The following is a 22,963-nucleotide window of genomic DNA, read 5'->3' as shown; positions in this document are numbered from 1 at the left end:
CCAACACCAAGAAGTAAGGGAGAGGGAAAAACCTCCCAGAAGGCAGAGCTGGGCCTCAGAGAGCTACGAGATTTGAGAGACTTGAGCTATGAGAGAGATTTCCTCCCAAAGCGTATAAACAAATGTTAATGAAGGAATCCTCCCACTTCGAGGGTAGAAGAGCATCCCACTGTGTGTCCAACATTGCTATGAACCGGTGACTGTTGTGTGTCTCCCATTCTTCTGAATGAGAATTTTTATTGTAGTGTGACTTCACTACCTCACTAGTAAATGAGGGCAGATAACTCTCAAACTCTTTTTCAGCAGAGCTGGGAGAGGGATGCAATCTACAGATTCCAAAATATACGTAAGGATTACCAAAAGAAGATGAGATTGCACAGAAGCAATATGGGAAAATAATACAGAGAAGAAGTACAGAGAATGATGAGAGGGTCCACAGGTGGCAACTCTCAGAAAGTCCCTGCAAAAATCCAGTTATGAAAGTGAGTGTCTCACCTTGAACTTCAAAAAAGATAACACTATATGTACCAAGTATGGAATGTAGGGTGAAGAGGGAGAGCACCAGAAGCCCCCCTAAACTTGATCTGATCCAGAAAAATAGAAGAGGCAGAGCTATACAGAGAATAACACAGATGGGCCATATTTGCAGGAAGCACTCTGTCTCTCTGACAACAGGAAAGAGGAGAGTCTTGGCATGTGCTACCAGAAAGGTTACCTGCTTCTCCCTGCTCTGCTCTCCCCAGCCCATGGAAACGTTCAGCAGAGAGCTGGTCCAGGAATATCCAGTTCATTTGGTATCAAGTATGTGAAAAAGAAACTGGCCCAGGGACTTCCCTGGTGGCACAGTGGTTAAGAATCTGCCTGTCAATGCAGGGGACACGAGTTTGAACTCTGGTCCGGGAAGATCCCACATGCCACGGAGCAACTAAGCCTGTGCGCCACAACTACTGAGCCTGCACTCTAGAGCCCACGAACCACAACTATTGAGCCTGCACACCACAACTACTGAAGCCCATGCACCTACAGCCTGTGCTCCGCAACAAGAGAAGCCACCGCAATGAGAAGCCCATGCACCGCAACAAAGAGCAGCCCCTGCTCGCCATAACTAGAGGAAGATCACACACAGCAACAAAGACCCAACGCAGCCAAAAAAATAATAAAAAATTAAAAAGAGAGAAACTGGCCCAGCATAAATATAAAGCTTCCGTTTTTAAAAAATGTGAAAGAGCAGCAAAACTTACCAGTGAATGTGAGACACTCAGCAGAAAAATGTTGCCCCAACCAGACGAAAAGTGTAAACAACTATGAAGTAATCACCTCTAAGAATCATCACAGAGAAACCACAAAGATGCAAGAAATCAGGGAGGAAATGGTGAGACAACAAGTGCAGATGAAATGCGAGCCGAGCTAATAGAATGCAGGGAAAAAGTAGGAAAGAAAAAAGTCCCCTAATGCTCATAAAAATGAAAACAAAATCAGAAGAAGCACATGGCAGAGTAGGCACTGTGAAAAAATAACAAAAAAAAGAAGATAATACTAACAAGTTGAAAACCAAATTTTAAAGATAAAAAGGAGTAGAGGGAAAACACTAGACATAGAAGACAAGCAAAGAAGTGATGATAGATGTATAACTGGAATTCCCAAAGAACAGAACCAAAATCATACAGCAGAGAAAATGTTTAAAAATAGCAATCAAGAAAACTTTCCTGAAATAAAAGGGACAAAACCTGGTAGTGTTATCAGATGAAAGATAAAGAAATAATCTTTTGAGTAGCTGAGCAGAAAGATCAAGTCACTTGTAAAAGGGAAAAAATTGTCTGGCATCAGGTTTCTCCACAGCAACATAAGCATTGGGAGAAAGTGGAGATCCAACAAGATCCTTAAAAAAGAACATGTGAGTCAAGGGTTTCATTTCCAGCCAAACTGCCCTCCAAGTATAAGACCATTTTGAACAACACAAGAACCCAGGGAATATTGCTCCCTGGAGCCATTCTTAAGGCAACTACCTGAAGAAGAGTTTCAGCCAAGCAAGTGATGGTGACAACAACTATAGCAAAACCGTGATGAAAACCAGGGCTAGAGATGAACAGCGACAATACTTAACTGTAGAACTATGACTAAAACAAATGGGAGTGCCCAGGTAGCAGAACAGAATAGCAGAATGTGAAACATACACCCTGATGTTACAGAATGATACAATGAGTAATAACTGATAGTGGAAGAAGAAAAGAAGTTGAGATGCTGAGTAAGTTCCCTGACTGCATTATATATAATAATTGAGAGCCAAGAGTTATTAAAGTGGGCAATTCTTCTAATAGAAGCCTAAGCATATTTAATAATGTAAAAGTAAACATTAGAAGGATGGTGTCAACTAAAATTGTGTGGTGGAGAAAGAGAAGAGATGTCATCACCCATAATAAGGAACTAATAGATACTACTTAAAGAATAGAACACTAAGGTTATTATATGCGATTACAATTATAAAGTTAACCCCTATGACAAATCGTTTAATCCCTATGGCAAAAATACAAAACTCCCCAAGTATAAGAAAAAAGACACACACAAAAATTGACAAAAGACAAAAATTGGTGCAGGAAGGAAGTAATCATAGCTCGCCTTACGATCAGTTGAAAGGGGAGCATTTACCTAGCAAAATAATGCAACTACTCACATTCACTTTTGATCTAATTAAACTATACTGGGAAGGAAAGAGGACGGGAAGAGAGCCCTTCTACAGTGGCGTGGGGAGGAAAATGAGAACTGATTCCTCATCTTCCACAATGGGAAGTCAAGAAATCACCTCTAAAATAAAATTCGGGAAGTGTAATACCAATGTGACATTTAAAGACATGGAGATGAATATCAAAATAATCATGCAAAAGAAATGAAAGGGGTTGCCCCAGGGGAGGTGAAAAAAGAGGAGAGGGGCAGAGACTGCTGTTTTACATAACAAACTTTGTGGAACACAGTTTGGCTGTTTAATGTATAACGTCAATAAAAAGTACACTTTTTAAAAAAGAATTTGAGCTCAACTGAGCAATCAGAGTTCAACTGATCGTTCAGAGGTTCATTTTTTACCCTAACCTTTCCATGAGGTCCTTTCAAACGAAAGTTTCCCTAGTCTTTCATTTTGAAAAATGAAATTCTTCATTCTGCTCTGCCTTTTATTGAAAGCCACCACACAAGTACTGCATTAATCTGACAGTGTTTCCTCAGCCTCCTTTGAACCTCCGGCTGCCATGGATTCTATGAGGACAAAATGTTGATTTTAGTGCCATTACTCAGGAGGGCCTGCAGAGGAAAAGATACTTGCAAATACATTGATACCTATGGTGGTGATGACAGTTCCAGCAAAGAAAAAGGCACTTCCGAGGTCCCAGTGACTGCTGTTGTTAGAAGAGTTTCCTATGGGGCTTACTCCTGCGTTGTCAGCGTCAAGAGCATGCTGCAAGGAAAGTGAGAAAGCATGAGGTTCAGTGAAAAAGCTTACCAAGGGGCTTCCCTGGTGGCGCAGTGGTTAAGGATCGTCTGCCAATAAATCCAGGAAGATCTCACGTGCCGCGGAGCAACTAAGCCCATGCGCCACAACTACTGAGCCCGCGTGCTGCAACTACGGAAGCCCACGTGCTGCAACTTCTGAAGCCCACGTGCCTAGAGCCCGTGCTCCGCAACAAGAGAAGCCACCGCAATGAGAAGCCCACACACCGCAACGCAGAGTAGCCCCCGCTCGCCACAACTAGAGAAAGCCCGCGTTCAGCAACAAAGACCCAAGGCAGCCAAAAAGAATAAATAAATAAAATGAATACGTTTTTAAAAAAAGATTGCTTTAAAAAATAATAAGAAATGAGTGAACAAACTAAAGTAATAAATGTAGGCACATGATCTTCCCAAAGGTGTGAGAAGAAAGCAATTTAAAATAAGTTTATAAAAAAAAAAAAAAAGCTTACTAAGATTTCCTTGCTCCAGAACCTGCAATGATCTATAAAGGACTGGTTATGTGGATGAGGGTACCATCATACGATGAAATATTATTGTTACAGAGAAAAGCACAGGCCCAAATGGCACCACTTGTGCTAAAGTCCATGGTATCAAACCTGCACTTGATACCTGACTTTACTGCAGTTACGACCTTCCCCAGAAATGTAATCTTTTTTTACTATTTATTCTTTTCTTTTAGTGAAGTATAGTTGATTTACAATATTGTGTCAATTTCAGGTGTACAACAAAGTGATTTAGTTATTGTTTTTCAGATTATATTCCATTATAGGTTATAACAAGATACTGAATATAGTTCCCTGTGCTGAATCCTTGTGCTTCTCTATTTTATGTATAGTAGTTTGTATCTGTTAATCCCATACTCCTAATTTGTACCTCCCTCCCTCTCTCTCCCCTTTGGTAACCGTAAGTTTGTGTTCTGTGTCTGTGAGTCTATTTCTGTCTTGTATATAGACTCATTTGTATTATCTTTAGATTCCACATATAAATGATATCATGTAGTATTTGTCTTTCTCTGTCTGAGTTACCTCGCTAAATATAATATTTTCTAGGTCTATCCAGAAATGTAATCTTAATCAACCAGTCTGGAATTGTCTGGTCAGCACCAATGAGGCAGCCTGTCTCATGGACCTGCTCCATCCCCCAGAGGAAAAGAGGCAATGTGCATGCTAAAACCCCTGCTATTCCTTCCCCCCTCTTCCCCCCAAAGATGTCCTGACCTAAAATATAATCCTTTCTTTTCTTTTGATAATAGCTCCTTTGCCCCACTCTCTTCCTATAAAAACCTTCCATTTTGTACAACCCCTGGGAGGACCCCTCTAGCTGCTATATGGGATGGTGCCTGATTCATAAATCATTGAATAAAGCCCATTAGATCTTCAAATCTACTCGGTTGAATTTTGGTTTTTGTTTTAATTTTTTGGCCTCGCCGTGTGGCACACAGGATCTTAGTTCCCTGACCAGGGATGGAACCCACGCCCCCTGCAGTGGAAACGCCAAGTCTTAACCACTGGATCACCAGGGAAGTCCCTGAATTTTGTTTTTTAACACTATACATCCACTTGTTAAAATTAGAAAATTAGTTTTAAATTGGGGGGAAAAATCCATATATAGTATGTTGCCATTTATGTAAAATTTGCAGACATAGGATTTACCCAATCTTGGCAGAAGTTATGCAAAACGCATACATCTTGTTGTGCATATACATAGAAAGATGTCTAAAAGGACTGGCACCCAAAGTGGTCACTCCCGGGAGGCAGGGTTTCAGTTCCTTTTCACTCTCTTTTTTTCTGTTTTGTTGGAATGTTTTACACTGAGCTTGTTTCAGGAGTTAAGAGCTTGGGCTCCTGGGTCAGACTGTCATGGTTCTGCTCGTTAATCACCTCAGACACTTGGGCAAGTTATTTTTTTTTAATGTATCTTTTTTTTTCTTACATCTTTATTGGAGTATAATTGCTTTACAATGGTGTGTTAGTTTCTGCTTTATAACAAAGTGAATCAGTTATACATATGTTCCTATATCTCTTCCCTCCTGCGTCTCCCTCCCTCCCACCCTCCCTATCCCACTCCTCTAGGTGGTCACTAAGCACCGAGCTGATCTCCCTGTGCTATGCAGCTGCTTCCCACTAGCTATCTATTTTATGTTTGGTAGTGTATATATGGACTTCAGGATATGAGGAGGGGGAAGGGTAAACTGTGACAAAGCGAGAGAGTGGGCAAGTTATTTTAACCTCTCTAAGCCCAAATTTCCTCATTTGCAAACTGGGGATAACAATGCCTTCCCCCACAGAGTCGTTGTGAGGATTAAATGAGATGATTCATGTAATACGCTGAGCCCAATGCCCAGCACTGTGTCAGGGTTTAACAAATAGTTGACAATTTTGTGACTGTCATTTCACTGTCCCCCAACACACACACACACACACACACACACACACACACACACACACACACACACACACACACACGGCTCCTTTTAAAAATAAATAACAATGACTCCTCACTGGCTACCGGATTTGGAATTCCATACACCTTAAAATTCCCAGTGACTTGGCCACATTGATGCTGCAACCTCATCTCACACTATACTATAAAAGCCTCCAGCCCTGGGCAGGAAACGCTATGAGACATCCCCTCATACTTCTGGAACTTTGCTTTGCCCTCCCACAAAGGTGCCCACCCTTCGGGGTCTAATCTGGGCCCCATTTCTTCCAGGAGGTTCAGTTTGTACCTTGTAGCCTCCACAACATGCCTCCGTCCCAGGACTTACGTTTCTGCACCCATACATTTAACGGGCTTTTGATCACACACTCCCTTGCTGGAAATCCTTCCCTACTCTCAGCACGCACAGAATAAGGTGGAAAATTCCTCAGCAGCCCTTCCTGAGCTCACCCTGCCAAACTCCTTCAGGACAGGGGAGAGGGTAGCAAGAGATTTCAATCAGGTGAGCTGTGGTGAGGAAGGTAGGGGCTTCAGACGGAGGTGACAGAAATATGAGCTACTTCTAGAGCCTCCATTCCCTGGACAAAATTGTAATAACCCCATGTGAATATTGCCAGACACAATTCAATACTGCAATGGGATTATATTCATCCTAAATAATGCCCATAAATCTCTGTTAAAACAAGCAGACAGGGGCTTCTCTGGTGGCGCAGTGATTGAGGGTCCGCCTGCCGCTGCAGGGGACACGGGTTCGTGCCCCGGTCCAGGAGGATCCCACATGCCGTGGAGCGGCTGGGCCCATGAGCCATGGCCGCTGAGCCTGCGCGTCCGGAGCCTGTGCTCCGCAACGGGAGAGGCCACAGCAGTGAGAGGCCCGCGTACCGCAAAAAACAAAACAAAACAAACAAAAAAAACAAGCAGACAGTGGTTGCCATAAGTTAGATTACAAATGAAAAAGTCAATCATTGTTAGTAATATTTTGCCTTCATTGATCTGAGATATTTCAAACTCTTTAAACCAGGGATCAACCCTTTTCCAGAAAAGGTCGGATAGTAATTGTGGGCCACATATGGTTTCTGTTGCAAACCCCCTAGACAACTTATTGGACAAAAGAAAAAATCTCTTTTGTTTAAGTCTTTAGTTTATTCTTTCCTGCCTCTAAGAACATGAAATATTATACTGGCCACTGTTTCTAAGATAAACGCTGGCACCCCAGAATTTCAAATCCAGCTGCATGGGATGTGTCTTTGCCTGTGGTTTAAATCGGCCTAATCTACAGGGATCACTTATTCATCGGGGGCTATGCAATTCTCTGCTTTAGAGAAAAGACAGATGCCAAGTCCTTTCTGCTGGTAAAATACCCATTGTCACTATACTTTGAGCACCATCAGACCAAGCCACAGGCCTTAACTAGTGTTTATAGCCTCATAGTATATTCAGCTCTGATGGGACCACCTGGAAATAATACCTCAGGGACAGCTCCAGACCCCAGTCGCTTAGGTAGCCACAGATCACACCATCAATACCTAATATTTACAACTTCTATGAAGCTGCAAAAAGAGTTTGGGTTCAATCAGGTCTCACTGTGCTGAGAATTACACATAAGTATCCTAAGCAGACCAACTGCTGCGTATAAAAATACAGATCTGCAGCAAAGACAGGCAGGGATAATTATTTGCTTCATCAAAAAATCCAAAGTAAGATTCCTTTTCAAGTTTCTTTTCTTTGAATTATGCAATTTATAAATATTTAATGTTTACATATGTAACCCTGAAGGAAAGTGTCTATCGGTTGAAAGGAAAGGAAATTAACATTTGTTGAGTGTCTACATTGAGGCAGGTGTTTTAGAAGTGTTCTTCCATTTTATCCCTTCCACAACTTGTGTGTTATTCAATTTTATTCTTTCTACAACTTGCAAGAACTTTATGGAATATTATCGCTCTTTCGAGATAAGGAAAGAGGCTCAGGAAAGTTAAGGAACTTGCCCGAGGTCACACAGCCAGGAAGTAGAGAAGCCAGAATTCAAGTCTTGACTGGCCCAAAGCCACGGTTTTGCCCTTTCCTCTGCATATGGTACCCAGAACACACTCATCCTCCCCGACCCTGTGCTCACCTCCAGACAGAGATGAGGGAGAGGTCTTGTCATCGTCCAAGAATTTAGACAGAAGGGACCTCACAAGCGATCATTTGTAATTAGACTACTTCCCTGAACATGTCCATGGGGGCACCAAACTTTATTTGTCTGCTGGAGCTGGTGAGAGCTTAATGGCTCAGCATTAAATTTTAAATTAAAAATAAATAAATAAAAATGGAGAAAGGTTGATTTTATAGCCTGAAAGGGAGGGAACAGAGAAAAGAGAGAGAAAGCCCCCAAAAAAGAAGAAAGGAAAGCAAAAGAGACAAAGTGTCAGCTGAGCTCAGTTACAGCAATGCCCAAGACTTCTGAAAAGCAGGTCCATCTAGTACCCAGTTTTAACTTGCTTCATATGTGTGATATAAATTCCTCTCCTGTTCCCTCAAATCTTCAGTAAAGTGGGCTATACAAGCAAATGCCCTGGGGAAGTGGTTTTAAATATAAGGATTGTTATGGGCACTGTGGGCCAGAATGTGATTTAAAACCAGAAGTAAGAAGGAGAAAAATAAGGCCTGTCACAAGTCACCAACCTCCTGGTAAGGCTTTAGAGGATCCCCAACCCCAGGAATGAGGTTTGATTCTATCTAGATCATATACATCAGAAAGACTCCAGCAAACAAGCAGAATTAAAATGAATTAACAAACTCAGGTTACATACCTACAGGGGAAACCCAGTATAAATGGACTGTTATCACTTGAACCAACAGCATCATTTTTAACTCAATAGTTCTGATTGAATTCATACTTCTAACATTATTAATTTTCTAAAGTATTTTCTAATAATCTTAACTGTTTGAACTCAAGTAAAGCCTTTTAAAATCAAATGCATTTGCTTTTAAGTTTGTTTGTTTTTCTTTCTCTCCATTCAGGCTGCAAAAGTGAAGATAAGCCAGCCCATTAGAAGTGTCCAAGCACGTAGATAATGAAATGACGAAACTGAGCCATGTACAGTCTGGCTTAAAGGATCATAAGGGTAGAGGTTCAACCAACATCAGCATCATTTTAAGCCACGATCTCAGACTTAATGAGCATCACGTGTTCAGTTACAAGATCAACCACTACCAAGTTCAGAGAGGTCTTCTGAGGATCAAAAAGAAAAAAATTAAACTACATGTCATGTGAGAGTTTCAAGCTTCAGGAAAAACATACTATAGATAAGAGGGTCCCATTTGAAAATTTAATTCCACCCCTTTTTGAATTTCCTTTTTAGCCTGTCAGTTAGAACTTCCAGCTCCTACCCAGTAAACGATTCATAAATGAATGTTTCAATCAATAAGAAATGAGTGGGGCTTCCCTGGTGGTGCAGTGGTTAAGAATCCGCCTGCCAATGCAGGGGACACGGGTTCGAGCCCTGGTCTGGGAAGATCCCACATGCCGCGGAGCAACTAAGCCCGTGAGCCACAACTACTATGCCTGTGCTCTAGAGCCCACGAGCCACAACTACTGAGCCTGAGTTCTGCAACTTCTGAAGCCCGTGCGCCTAGAGCCCGTGCTCTGCAACAAGAGAAACCATCGCAAGGAGAAGCCCGCGCACTGCAACGAAGAGTAGCCCCCGCTCACCACAACTAGAGAAAAGCCCACACGCAGCAATGAAGACCCAACACAGCCAAAATAAATAAATAAATAAAATAAATACATTTAAAAAAAAAGATTGCTTTAAAAAAAAATAAGAAATGAGTGAACAAACGACAGTAATAAATGTAGGTGCATCGTCTTCCCAGAGGTGTGAGAGGAAAGCAATTATTTCTTTGTAATACAGACAAACATAAGAAAGTAGTCCAACACAAAGAAATATAATGATTGTCCTATTTTTTTAAAAATAAAGAAGGAGGAGGAAGAGTTGGTGACAGTGGTAAGGTCTAAAAGAATCTGTTTCTAACTTACTTACAAAACAGAAACAGAATCACAGATCTCGAAATCAAACTTATGGTTACCAAAGGGGAAACGTAGGGGAAAGAGATAAATGAGGAGATTGGGATTAACGTATACACACTGCTATATATAAAATAGAAAACTAACAAGGACCTACTGTATAGCACAGGGAACTATATTTGACATTCTGTACTAACCGATATGGGAAAAGAATCTGAAAAAAAATGGATATATATATATATATATATATGTATATATATCTGATTCACTTCGCTGTACCCCTGAAACTAACACAACATTGTAAATCAACTATACTCCAATAAAAATAAATTTAAACATCTGTTTCTCACAGAGAGTAGAATGGAGATTGCCAGGGGCTAGAGGGTGGGGAAGGCAGATATTGGTCAAAGGGTACAAACTTCCAGTTATAAGATGAATACGTTCTGGGGACCTAACGTATAGCATGGTGATTTCAGTTACTAATACTGTATTATATACCTGAAGTTACTGAGAGAATAAATCTTAGATGTTCTCACCACAAAAAAAAGAAATGGTAATTATACGACATGATGGCAATGTTAGCTAATGCTATGCTGGTCCTCATTTTGTAATAAATAAGTATATCAAATCAATACATTGTACACCTTAAACTTCCCCAATGTTATATGTCAATGATATCTCAATAAACCTGGAAAATAAATAAATAAAAGGATCTCTTTTCTTCCTGCTTCCTCTATCCTCCTTCCCTCCCTGCATTAGGACCACCAGAAAGGTATAACAGAGAAACTGCAGCCTCTCCCAAAATGAGAAGGGGATGAAGAGCCCTCGAAGATCCCCCCACCAAATTCTCCTGGTGCTGTCATCCCATGCAGCAATGCTGGGTTCTATAAATCACTGTTTCGGGCAGCACAAGATACCATCATGAGTGTTAGCGCTACTCTGGGATGAATGACGGCCCACAGGGGACCACTAACTGTCTGTGGCTTTTCTCCTATGATCTGTGTACTTGGTGAGACAATCTGTTTCTCTGTTTCCTCACATGGCACCAAAAAGGAAGACAAGCAAAGGTGGAGAGGCGATCACTCAGCTTGTCTGAGACTGAAGAATGCAGCCGATTGGCACCATATACACGGACGCTAATAACCATGGCGATGGTTTGATTTACTGTCCAAACCAGGACACTTGCAGAGGGAAAAGGGCCTTGTTCACGATTATGCTTGAACTGCAGGACAGGCATAAGACAGGATGTATGATCCTCTTACTAACAGCTCACACTACGGGAACAAAGGGAAATGACCTCATCTGAGGGCACAAAGGTGGCTCTAGGTCTACAACGTTCTTAATCTCGAGAGGGCACAGTCAGCAAAAGGATTTATGAAGGAGATATTTAGCCAGGGGTCGAGGCAAGAGGAGGGGGTCGTGGAGGAAAGTGGCTTCATAAATGCATTCAAAGCGGGCATACTTTCAGCCATTAATGGACAGAAGGAAAGCCACAACCCCTGGGAGACAGAGAAGGGCAACTGGCAGACCACATTCATTACAACTCACAAATGCCCCTAATGACTCAAAACCCTGACAACAGGGTAGCAGCATCCTTCCCCCGCCTCACACATTTGTTGCGGAAGGGCCTCAGGTGAGAAGTGGAAGTATGATATTAATTTGTTCACCGCAGTTGCTTTTTATTTCTCCTGCTTCAGAAGCATTTCACATATAAATATTTCACAGCAGCAGAAGTGACCGTGCTGGGGCTGGGGGCAGGGGGCAGGGCTCCTTCACGTCCAAGTGCAAAGCCACATCATATACATACTTCAGACAACAGTGGGAGGGCATCAGAGAGGAAACCCGGAGCCACCCCCATTAGCCTTTCCTCTGTCCGGGGGGTGCTTTACGACCTGGTTATAAACGTAAAGTGAAGGTCACCTGCAGATTGGACAGCGTGAGTGGAGAATTTGTTTGAAGAATAAGATAGAGAAACCCAAGGTGAGCTAGACGGCACATCCAGAGCCTATGGTCTGAGGAAGGTAGCTTTCCTTGCTACCACTAGTTAATTCTTTGGGGAGAAAATGTTCTAAAACTCAGTTCCTTAGCACCTGGGTATACACTAATGACTGATGTAGCCAAACATTGTCATATGGGACCAAGCCATATTGGCAGGAGACCTCCTACCTTCCAAATTGTGCCTTACAATGTAGAATTCGTTTTTTCTGTCTCTTTGACTACATGGAAGGATGAAATAAGAGACATTTTAACGCATCAAGTCCACTAAGGAAGCAGAGATATATCTGTGTGCTCTGATAAGACCAATAAACTTTCAGAGTGACTAACTCGTCCTTTCATCTCAGGTTGGACTCAGCCTCTACCAAATCTGCCAAGTGATGATGAAAAATCACCTTGGTCCTGAGGAGAATGCTTGATGTATGCACTGCTCTCTCTGCACTTGAGATTATTCCTATCAAAGATGAGTTTACCCAATTTCTGGGGAAAAAATTTTTTTTTTTTACTGGGCTACAAAAGCAGCTCCAGGAATTCTGATTCACTGCTGTGAGCTAAACCCAAGACGACTATTCCTTCCATCGTCACTGCATTGGAGACAGCTTGAAATTTAACAGACGATGCTTCTGCTATCTTGTTTTCATTGTAGCTTTTCACTTGGACTCTTTCTTACTTTTGAGTGCTGGATATTAATCCCAAATTAATATTTCATTTCCTGCGCCCCTTAGAAATTGTATCAGCACCTTCTACCAGCACCTCAGCTCTCTCTCCAGTTTGCAAACCCTTTTTCTAACACTCATCTGTTATGTCACTTTCTTCCACCTGAAAAAGGACAATATAGGGAAATAGGAATTTGTATGTCTGATCCTCATTTTTCAAAGAACAAAAGGTTAAACCCTCCCTTCCTCAGTAAGGCTAACCCTCATCCACAAGCTTTCCGTCTCTTCCGCCCATTTCTATCAAGAATGAAGGGAAAATACATGTTCTCAATAGATACGGATAAGCGACTCTCAACTGCAGACCTGAATGATACCTCGTGTACTGTGGTTTTAAATAGAATCTATTGGCCCAGTTCAACACCTTATGTGAAGATGCAAAGCCATGTCCCTCTAGAGCACAACCAACAGATAATTATTATTCTCTGTAGTCTTCTCACAGGAGAATGAAGGTCCTTCTGGGAGTCCCACAGATTGAGTCAGAGACTCCTGCTCCGTGAATAAGGGCCTGAGTGTTTCCTTGTCTTCTGGCACCAGTCGCACTGGACTTTAACTACCCAAGCCACGTCGGTCTCCCCAAGCAGGAGTAGAGCATCCTGGTGAAAAAGCGTGGGTTCTGGAGCCAGGCTGCCTGTGTCCAGATCCCAGTTCTACCTGTCACCTAAGCTTATCTAACTTCTGTTCCCCAGCTGCTTACCCTTACCTTGAAGGATCATTGTAAAGACTAAATAACAATAAACATGAAGCATTTAGAGCAGTGCCTAGCCACAGTAAATACCGTGTAAGTGAGCTAGAGAGACAATGGATTCTGGAGGACAGGAAGTAGACGTCTTGCATCATTTTTTATTTTATTTTTCTAATCATCGGTCTAACACAGCACCTGCTTCATGACAGGCATTCAGCAAATATTAGTTACTAAAATGAATACAACTGATTATGAGTAATGAAAATAATTGTACGAGCCACACACCACCAAAACCTTGTTAAATGAACGAGTCACAGATGTAGAAAACAAACGTATGGTTACCAAGGGGGAAAAGGTGGGGGAAGGGATAAATTGGGAGATTGGGATTGACATATACACACTACTATATATAAAATAAGTAACTAATAAGGACCTACTGTACAGCACAGGGAACTCTACTCAATACTCTGTAATGGCCTGTATGGGAAAAGAATCTAAAAAGGGTGGCTATATGTATATGTATAACTGATTCACTTTGCTGTATACCTGAAACTAACACAACATTGTGAATCAACTATACTCCAATAAAAATTTTAAAAGTAAAAAAATAAATCTTGTTAAATGAGATTTTTGCTTCACCTTCAATGAGGAGCAAACACATGCACATTTGTAGATAAATGCAGACACCGACACCGTGGCATTCATTTCTGGATTTTGTTTTATTTTTATGAGAGTTTTTTAAGAACACTGACTTCTCATTTGCAAATTCATTTTTCTAGTATCATGCCAATTGCCATTAGCTCTTTAATTTCTGGCTTAAAAGCTTTAGATCTTCTTCCCTAAACAGTGATGGACTCAACAACCCCAGGGATAAAAACAATAATAATAATGAAGTGTAAGCCTGTAGAGACAGGCCAGGGGCTGCAAGCCCGATCTTGCACACATTGAACGATCTTCTGCATGACCACTTCGCTGAAGAGAGGGCAGTGCCTCTGACTTCAGGGCAACAGCCAGGGGAGTTGCTTCAACTTGCCAGAGCTGCATCTTTGGGCACAAAGATGCCGATCTTGCGCTCATCAGAGGTCACCTGCTGCCTCGGCTGCGGTCCAAACTTCCTGCACAAAAGGCTGCTTGGAGGAAGGGAGAGTTCAGGGCAGGGAAGGAGAAGGCTCATCTGGCTTTGCACGCACTCACAGCAAGGATTTCCACTGGCTGCTGAACGGATGTCTCAGGCGCCATCCTTTCCTTAAAATCATTACGTTCTTAAATAAGTAAAACTTTGGGGCTATGGACACCAAGGGAATCTGCTCATGCATAAAGAACACGAAGAAGTACTCTTGACAACCAGACCGAGAGGAAAGGTCTTCTAGAGCACAGAAACAAAATCACTTTCTGCTTTGCTTCTGTGAAGGTTCTAAATGAAAGGGGAGTTCCCTGGCGGCCCAGTGGTTACGACTCGGTGCTTTCACTGCCGTGTCCTGGGTTCAATCCCTGGTCAGGGAACTAAAATCCTGCAAGCCTCAGGTGCAGCCAAAATAAAATAAAATAAATAAACGAAGGTCTCTTGGTCTCCAAAACAGATATACAAGCACCATTCATTCATTTCTCAAACTGTAAGCGACTTCTACGGGCCAGCCACTGTGCCAGGCATCAGGGATACAAGGATAAAAGACACAGACTCAACCTCAAAAAGCTCACAATCCTGGGAAAGAGACAGGTGAGAAAATGATGACTAGCTAATAGAGTCTAATAAGCATAGAGGCAAATGTGAGTGTTTGATGCTACCAGGAGGGCCCACGAAGGCTTCTTCCAGGCCTTGAGTTTTGGCATCTCTGAGGATAAATCAGTTCAGAAATCCAGAGCATAACACTTAGCAAAGTGCCACAGTTGGCACTCCATGAACGTTTAGCTGATGAATGGATGAACGGATGACTAAAACCCAGCTCATAACTACCACTGCTATACTCTGGGCTTCTAAGAGGGACCAAAATGGCAATGGACTGATTGATCGGATCACGTCACCCTGCTGCTTGAAACAGCCAGAGCTTCCCAGCGCTCTTAGGATAAAATCCAGCATCAGGCCCTGCAGGGTGTTGCCCCTGCCTGTCTCCAACCTAAATGCCTACGAATCTCCCCTTGTTAATGGACCTCCGGCCACCTACACTCCCCTTCTCTCAAGTTCCCAGACGTCCCGGCTTCCTTCCACCCACAGGGGCCTGACAGCTCCCTCCGCCCAGAACCCCCGTCCTACTAATCAGGTCTGTTCACGTGCCTCACAGCTCTAGTTCCCCCATCCCTTTGCAGCATTCATCTGGTTTTATTTACACTTATTTCTGTGATTACATGCATAAGGTTTGCCTCTCCCACTACCAATCAGTAGGGTGACCATATAATTTATCTTTCAAACCACGTTTGAGAGGAAAAGGGCCACTGTTCACAAATATTTCAGATCCACAAAAGCTGGGATGTTTGCCCATCCTAGCTATAAACGCTCCAAGAGGTCGGGGACCGTGTCTGCCTTTTATTCACCATCATGGCCTCAGTACTTAGCGTTGAGTAAATCAATAAATTTGTCAAATTAATAAATGAATGAGGGAGTGAGTAAGCAGGTGAGTGAGCGAGTGATTTGGGGTTTGGCAGAAGAGAATGGTAAATGTCACAGCCTTGGGACATGTTCATGGGTCATGCAAATTAACCAATATCTCCTGCTTGTGGGGAGAAATCTTGACAGCTCAGGATCTCTGGCCTTCCCTTTATCTGCAGAATAGCAGCTTCAGTCATCATGACAACATCAAAGGTCCATGCCCAGGACCACAGCATTGTACCCAGTCCTCTCCTGCAGCCGCCCATATCTCAAATTAACTCCTCCGCCAACAGTGAAGTGAGTCACTATACCAGAGGCCCACAGTTCAGCACCTGGCCCTGGCACGGATGCTCTCCATATGCTGGGAGCGTTAAAAATCCAGGGGAGAAGGAGAACAGGAATCTGTGTCAGAAAGCAAGCACTGACTCTCAGGAAGGAGCTTTCCCATTCTGTGGTTTAAGTGGATTTTCCCTTAGGAGGAATTTGTCCTGATACAATTACACACTCTTCAGCCCCATTGTGTCGAGCCAGGGATAGAGCATGATGAAGAGACCATGGGCTCTGGAGTTGGAAAATCCAGATTCCAGGCCCACTTTTGCCACTAGCTAGTTGCGAGGACTTAACCAGGACACCTAGCCTTGGTAAATGGGGACAGTAACAGCGGCTACCACTTGGAATAATGGGGAGTGAAAATGAGGTTCAGGAACACATGTAAACTGCCTTGCCCCAAGCCTGCACACAGTCAGGACTTAATCAGTGGTGTCAAACAGTATCCATCAAATACATCTTGAGGCCCCAGTACTGAGCAAAGGATCCAAGACTCTAACCATTTATTAGCAAAGGATAAAAATCCCTAAGCGATCATACGGTGAAAACCAGTGGCAAAGATCCTACCCATCAACATAAAAAGTCACAACCTGACACATGACCACTACAGACCCTCATCCACGCAGGCTGAAGCATTCTTCCCTCCCCTGTCAGTCAGTGAAGCCTCATGATTTTGTCCCTTGGCGGTTACAGAGGTTGAATGTTTTATTGCTTTCTCCAAGGTGAGTCATGTGGGAAGTTTCTAAAACAACTGCACTGGGGGCAGGGAAGGAAGCAATTGTGGCCTGTGAGAGCATGGAGGGTAAAGGAGTTCTTGGGATGGAGTGACTGCCTAATTGAGTTGATGGAAACTGCGACTTCATAAACCTATTCAGGGGCTTCCCTGGTGGTGCAGTGGTTGAGAGTTCGCCTGCCGATGCAGGGGACACGGGTTCGTGCCCCGGTCCGGGAGGATCCCACATGCCGCAGAGCGGCTGGGCCTGTGAGCCATGGCCGCTAAGCCTGCGCGTCCGGAGGCTGTGCTCCGCAACGGGAGAGGCCACGACAGTGAGAGGCCCGCGTACCGCAAAAAATAAAACAAAAAAAAAAACCTATTCAATGTATTGGTTTGGCCAAAAAAGTTTGTTGGGATTTTTCCATAAGATGTTTGGAGACGAAAGCTGGACAGGGGAAATAGTGTTTCCTAAATGCCAACTCTATGCCAGATACTCTGCTGAGCACTTTACGTGGGTTAACTCACTCCCTCCTCCCATTATTCCGAATGAAGAGGGACTGCACCATCCCTATCATAGGAAAAGCAGCCTTAGGTTTAAGAGTGCTAAAGACCAAGTCTATCTGACTCCAATGTCCGTGCTCTTTCCCCTCCTTGACACTCCCTTCTTTGAAAACACAACAGTCCATATTTAGAGTGCTATGGTACCGTGTCAGCCCACATTTCCCTAAAAATTTCTCTTTCTCCCTCCAATCTTTTCCTTGGGGTAAAACCTTTAAGAAAAGGCTCAGACGTAGCGTAGGGGGTACTGACCGTTGACACAAGTGGGCAGTCTAGCACAGTGCTTAGACGTATGGGCTCTGGAGTCTGGCATCCCAAGGCTCAAATCCCAGTTTAACCACCTATCAGCTGTGTGGCCTTGGGCAAATTACTTAATTTCTTAGAATTTATTTGTTCATCCATGAAATTGCATGATGACAATAGCTCCTACCTGTAGGTCTGTTGCAGGGGTTAGATGAATTCAAGGATTGAAGCACTTAGAACATGCCTAGAGGAACGCACACAACCAATAAGTGGTAGCCATTTCTTATTATTACAACAGCTCTGCAGGAAATTTCCCTACTACTGTCATCTGCAGACTCTCTCACGGAGTCTCAAGGGTAAGATTCCAGAGATGAATGGGCCTTCTGTGTCCTCTGTGGATTGAACTGCTGAAGCCCAGTTCAGGTTAATCAGCCTGCCCCAGGGCACCACACTAGAAGATGGACGTGCCTCACTGAGGGATAAATAGCAAACAGGCCTGGAGGATGCAGGCCCTTTCACTCACACTCTGGAGTCACTGGTCATCCCATTGTCTGAGTGACCCACTCCTTGGGGCTGCCTGAGCCTTCTGGGTCTCTGAGGTTCTCCAATATGTGTTTCAAACCACACAGAGGAACAGTCAGGCTGAACAGAGATCATGGAGCCAGCCCCGGTGTCTGCCTAATAGATCTGAGGCCAAGCGTCCCCATCAAAGCTGGGATGATTATCTAGGTGGCAGGGTAAGCCTCTAAATGACACAGAAAACTGCTAGGTTACTTCCCTGGGCTCAAGCCACATCAACACAGCAAATGGTGTTAGCAGCCCAACTCAGCACTCAGGGGAGTCATTTCTGCGAAGGGGACTTTACACTTTAACAGTCGAAGCAAATCAAATTTAGGATTTGAAGCCCCAAAGTGCATTTCAGGAGTTTTCTTCTCTTTTCCCTTAGCGGAACCCCAGGATGCGCATAATTTAGAGGGTTTCTACTCCCCACAGCATATCCTGCTGAAATAACAACGGAAGTCATGCTGGGGCCCTTAATGAGACAGGGCCAGAGCTCCGTGACCCCAACTAGGTAGGGTCTATGAGCCCCGTGCCAGCCTGAAGAAGGTACAGAAGACAGACATTTGCCCTTCTTCTTCCCAATAAAGAGTTCTCGGGGTCTATGTCTCTCAGGGAGGATTTGAGGCAGGAGATAGATGGGCCCCAGGCTGAGCAGCTGGAGTTTGTCCCCTGTGGACAGATACTCCAAGATAAAGATAATATTTATCAGGAGAACAATAGGAGAGGCTGAGCCCTGCCCAGAAAAAAGATAGAGACCACATATTTCTCATTGTCGAGGTCGAGGATGCACATGTGCAGAAAGGCTCCTTGGAGGTCAAAACGGGAGTGATGTCAACCTACCCATAGGCCTCTTCGCTAGAATCCATCTTGGCTAAGAGATGAGTGCACACACTTGGGAGGACCCTGAGATATACCAAATACGGACTCAGAACCAGGCAAAGCAAGATGACTGGCCAAAGGAAACCTGGAAGAAATGCCCCATATAGGTGATTCAAACTACCATGAGGGCACGACTCTCTCTGAGTCTGCCCATGTGTCTATCCACACATACTCTTTTTCCTCCTAATAAACACTTTACTTGTTTCACTAAAAAATAATAATAATAATTTAGGGGTTCTCTATATTTCTTTTTCCTGCCTTCCCTAACAAATAAATAGTAGCGATCACAATAGCTCAAAGTAGCTGAGCTTTTTTGTTTAATCTTCAGACCTCCCTAACAAGTGGACACTATTATCATAATCGTCATTTTACAGAAGGGAAGCTGAGGCCTGGGGTGACTCCCCTTCTGACCCAGGTCACACAGCCCACGGGCAGAAAAAAGATTTACTCCAGAGTGTGGGTGCCGCTCGCCGGGCTCCCCTGACCCACATGGCCTCTGCTTGAACAGGAAGGAAGGCGGAGCACAGGGCAGGCACTCCAGACATCTTTGCTGAACGGGACACGAGTCGTCTTCAAGTTTGCTTTGTCAGACTCTCTTAAATGTGGCCCCTTCACTGTGTCTCAGCATGGCCCACCGATGAGGTCCCAATATGCTTCCGAACTGGTCTTACTTCCTCCAATTTCTCCTTCCTCCAACCCTACATCCTCAGCGCTCAGAGAGTTACCTTTCCAAAGAAAGTTTCCATCGTGTCCCTACCTTCTTAAATCTTTCAGTGACTCCCCCACTTCCCGCAGCACAAAGCCCAAACCGCTCGGCAAGGCTCTCTGGGCACCTCAAATCCAGCCCCTGCCCCCGTCCCAAGCTCATCTCCCACCACCTGCCCACACCTCTCAGCTCAAGGCACACGGACCACCTGCACCTCCCTCAACGGGCGCCACATGCCGATACCCTTCACGGTGGGTCCTGAATGATGAAATCCTTCCGTATTGCACGTTTCTGTTCCCATGCGTGGTGTTTAAGAGAACAGGACAGTGGTCAGACTGCCCAGGAGTGAATCTGAGATCCTCCACTCACTAATCAGGTATCCTTGAGCGTGTAACTTAACCTCCTGCTGCCTCAGTTTCCTCCTCTGCGAGTGGCATAAAAGACTATCCTCATAGAATCGTTGTAGGGACTAAAGGAGACAAATGGCCACGAAATCTTCCCTGACCTCTGTTTGCCTCACTGGGGTGCCACTCCAGTGATCATCGAAAAGACAAAAGATCACAGACGCTGGGGAAAACGTGGAGAAAAGGGAGCCCTCGCGCACTATTGATGGGGTTGGAAACTGGTGCAGCCACTACGGAAAACAGTATGACGTTTCCTCAAAAAATTAAAAGCAGAACTACCAAATGATCCAGCAATTCCACTTCTGGGAACACATCCAAAGGAAACAAAAACAGTAACTCGAAAAGGTATCTGCACCCCCATGTTCATAGCAGCATTTACAGTAGACGAGACATGGAAACAACCTGAGTGGCCACAGATTAATGGATAAAGAAGTTGTGAGTTTTACATATATATGATGTAATATTATTCAGCCATTAAAAAATGAAGGAATCCTGCCATTTGCAAAAACATGGATGGACCCTGAGGATATGCTCAGTGAAATAAGTCAGATGGAGAAAGACAAATGCTGTATGATTTCACTTACATGTGAAATGTTTTTTAAAAAATTCATAGGAGGGCTTCCCTTGTGGCACAGTGGTTAAGAATCTGCCTGCCAATGCAGGGGACACAGGTTCGAGCCCTGGTCCGGGAAGATCCCACATGCCGCGGAGCGGCTGGGCCCGTGAGCCATGGCTGCTGAGGCTGCGCGTCCGGAGCCTGTGCTCCGCAACGGGAGAGGCCACAACAGTGAGAGGCCCGCGTACCGCAAAAAAAAAAATTCATAGGAAAAAAGATCAGAGATAGGGGGTGGGGAAAGGCCAGTTGGAGGAAAGGTACAAACTTCCAATTATAAGTAAGTCCTTGGGAGGTAATGTACAACGTTATGAGTATAGTTAACACTGCTGTATACTATATGTGAAAGTTGTTAAGAGAATAAATCTAAGAGTTCTCACCACAAGGAAAAACAAAGTTTTCCCTTTATTGGATCTACATGAGGTGATGGATGCTAACTCAACTTTCTGCAGTAATCATTTCACAATAAATGTTCAAACCATTATGCTGTACACCTTAAACCTATACAGTGATATATGTCAATTATATCTCAATAAAACTGGGGAAAAAATAGCTCCATTCCGATGAATTCTAGTTATTGGTTTATATGCCTCTTCCTCTAGGGTTTCTCAATCTACTGCCACGTGAAACTGGATAATTCTTTGTTATGAGTGGATATGCTGGGCATTGCTGAATGTTGAGCAGCGTCCCTGGACTCTACGCACTAGACATCTGCAGCACCAACTGTGACAACTGAAAATGTCTCCAGACATTGTCAGATGCCCCCTGGAAGCAACCCCCGCTCCCCACTAAGAATCACTGCTTGAAATTCTGAGCTCCTTGAATAATACTACAAACAGCAGCAGCAATATCTATCTTTTTTTTTTTGAGTGTGCACCACGTGCCAAGAGCAGTTCAAAGCCCTTCTCATGAATTATAGAACTTAATCCTCTCAATATCCTAAGGGTGAGGGATTTTAGGCACATTTTATTGATAATGAAATGGAATCACAGAGAAGTTCACGACTTGCTCAAGGTGTATTTTATCTTCATCTTTTCTATCCCCAACACTTAGCATGTTACCTGATGTAACAGAAGCTCCGTAGCAACTTAAAGAATGCATAGATGAATTAATGAATGAAACAGTCTCCTCCATAGCAGCATCTGGGTCAGGGATGGTGACCCACCTGTCACATCCGGAGTCCTATGATACCTCATAAAAGTGGTTTAAGTCTTTGGAAAATCCCTCCCCAGCTATGGCCTTTTTAAGCTATCCAGGCATTTCACAGGGGTTAATCTGTTCCAGGTATTCTGTTTTTATTATTAATAACATGAATTACACCTTCCAGATTAGCTTTATGAGGGGTTCACTCAATCCAGCCAAGAGTCCTGACACTACCAGATAAACCATTGACCAGCCACATACAACAATAAAAATATCGGTGAGATACAATAATATTATTTTTCCATCTTAGGACACACCACACTGAAAACCCTCCCAAACACTGTGTTTCTTATGAGCACTACATACAGTGCTGCTGAGAGGTGTAGAGTGGAGAGGATGCCCCCTGGTCCAAAAGTGTGGACACTTTCATCCTATGAAGGAATCAGTGAAGGGTAAACCATAATAAAATTTTTTAACATCTTTATTGGAGTATAATTGCTTTACAATGGTGTGTTAGTTGCTGCTGTATACAAAGTGAATCAGCTATACATATACATATATCCCCATATCCCCTCCCTCCTGAGTCTCCCTCCCACCCTCCCTATCCCACCCCTCTAGGTGGTCACAAAGCACCAAGCTGATCTCCCTGTGCTATGCGGCTGCTTCCCACTAGCTATCTATTTTACATTTGGTACTGTGTATATGTCAATGCCATTCTCTCACTTTGTCCCAGCTTACCCTTCCCCCTCCCCGTGTCCTCAAGTCCATTCTCTACGTCTGTGTCTTTATTCCTGTCCTGCCCCTAGGTTCTTCAGAACCTTTTTTTTTTTTAGATTCCATATATATGTGTTAGCATACGGTATTTGTTTTTCTCTTTCTGACTTACTTCACTCT

General features: G+C 43.6%; 1 protein-coding gene across 2 annotated transcripts in view; it reads right to left on the bottom strand.

Annotated features, from left to right (window-relative positions):
* Positions 1–22,963, bottom strand: part of KCNK10 (potassium two pore domain channel subfamily K member 10) — a gene marked incomplete at its 5' end in the record, with an annotated part of 139,860 nt that overhangs the window by 46,614 nt on the left and 70,283 nt on the right. For both annotated transcript variants that reach the window (XM_082681699.1, XM_082681698.1), the window contains one exon: positions 3,328–3,445. In XM_082681699.1, the coding sequence (XP_082537825.1) occupies positions 3,328–3,445 (118 nt within the window). The remainder of the gene's footprint in view (positions 1–3,327; positions 3,446–22,963) is intronic.

The sequence above is a fragment of the Grampus griseus genome (genome assembly GCF_964374135.1).
Source record: "Grampus griseus genome assembly, chromosome: 2".
Taxonomy (NCBI): domain Eukaryota; kingdom Metazoa; phylum Chordata; class Mammalia; order Artiodactyla; family Delphinidae; genus Grampus; species Grampus griseus.
This window is presented reverse-complemented; position numbering and strand designations above follow the sequence as displayed.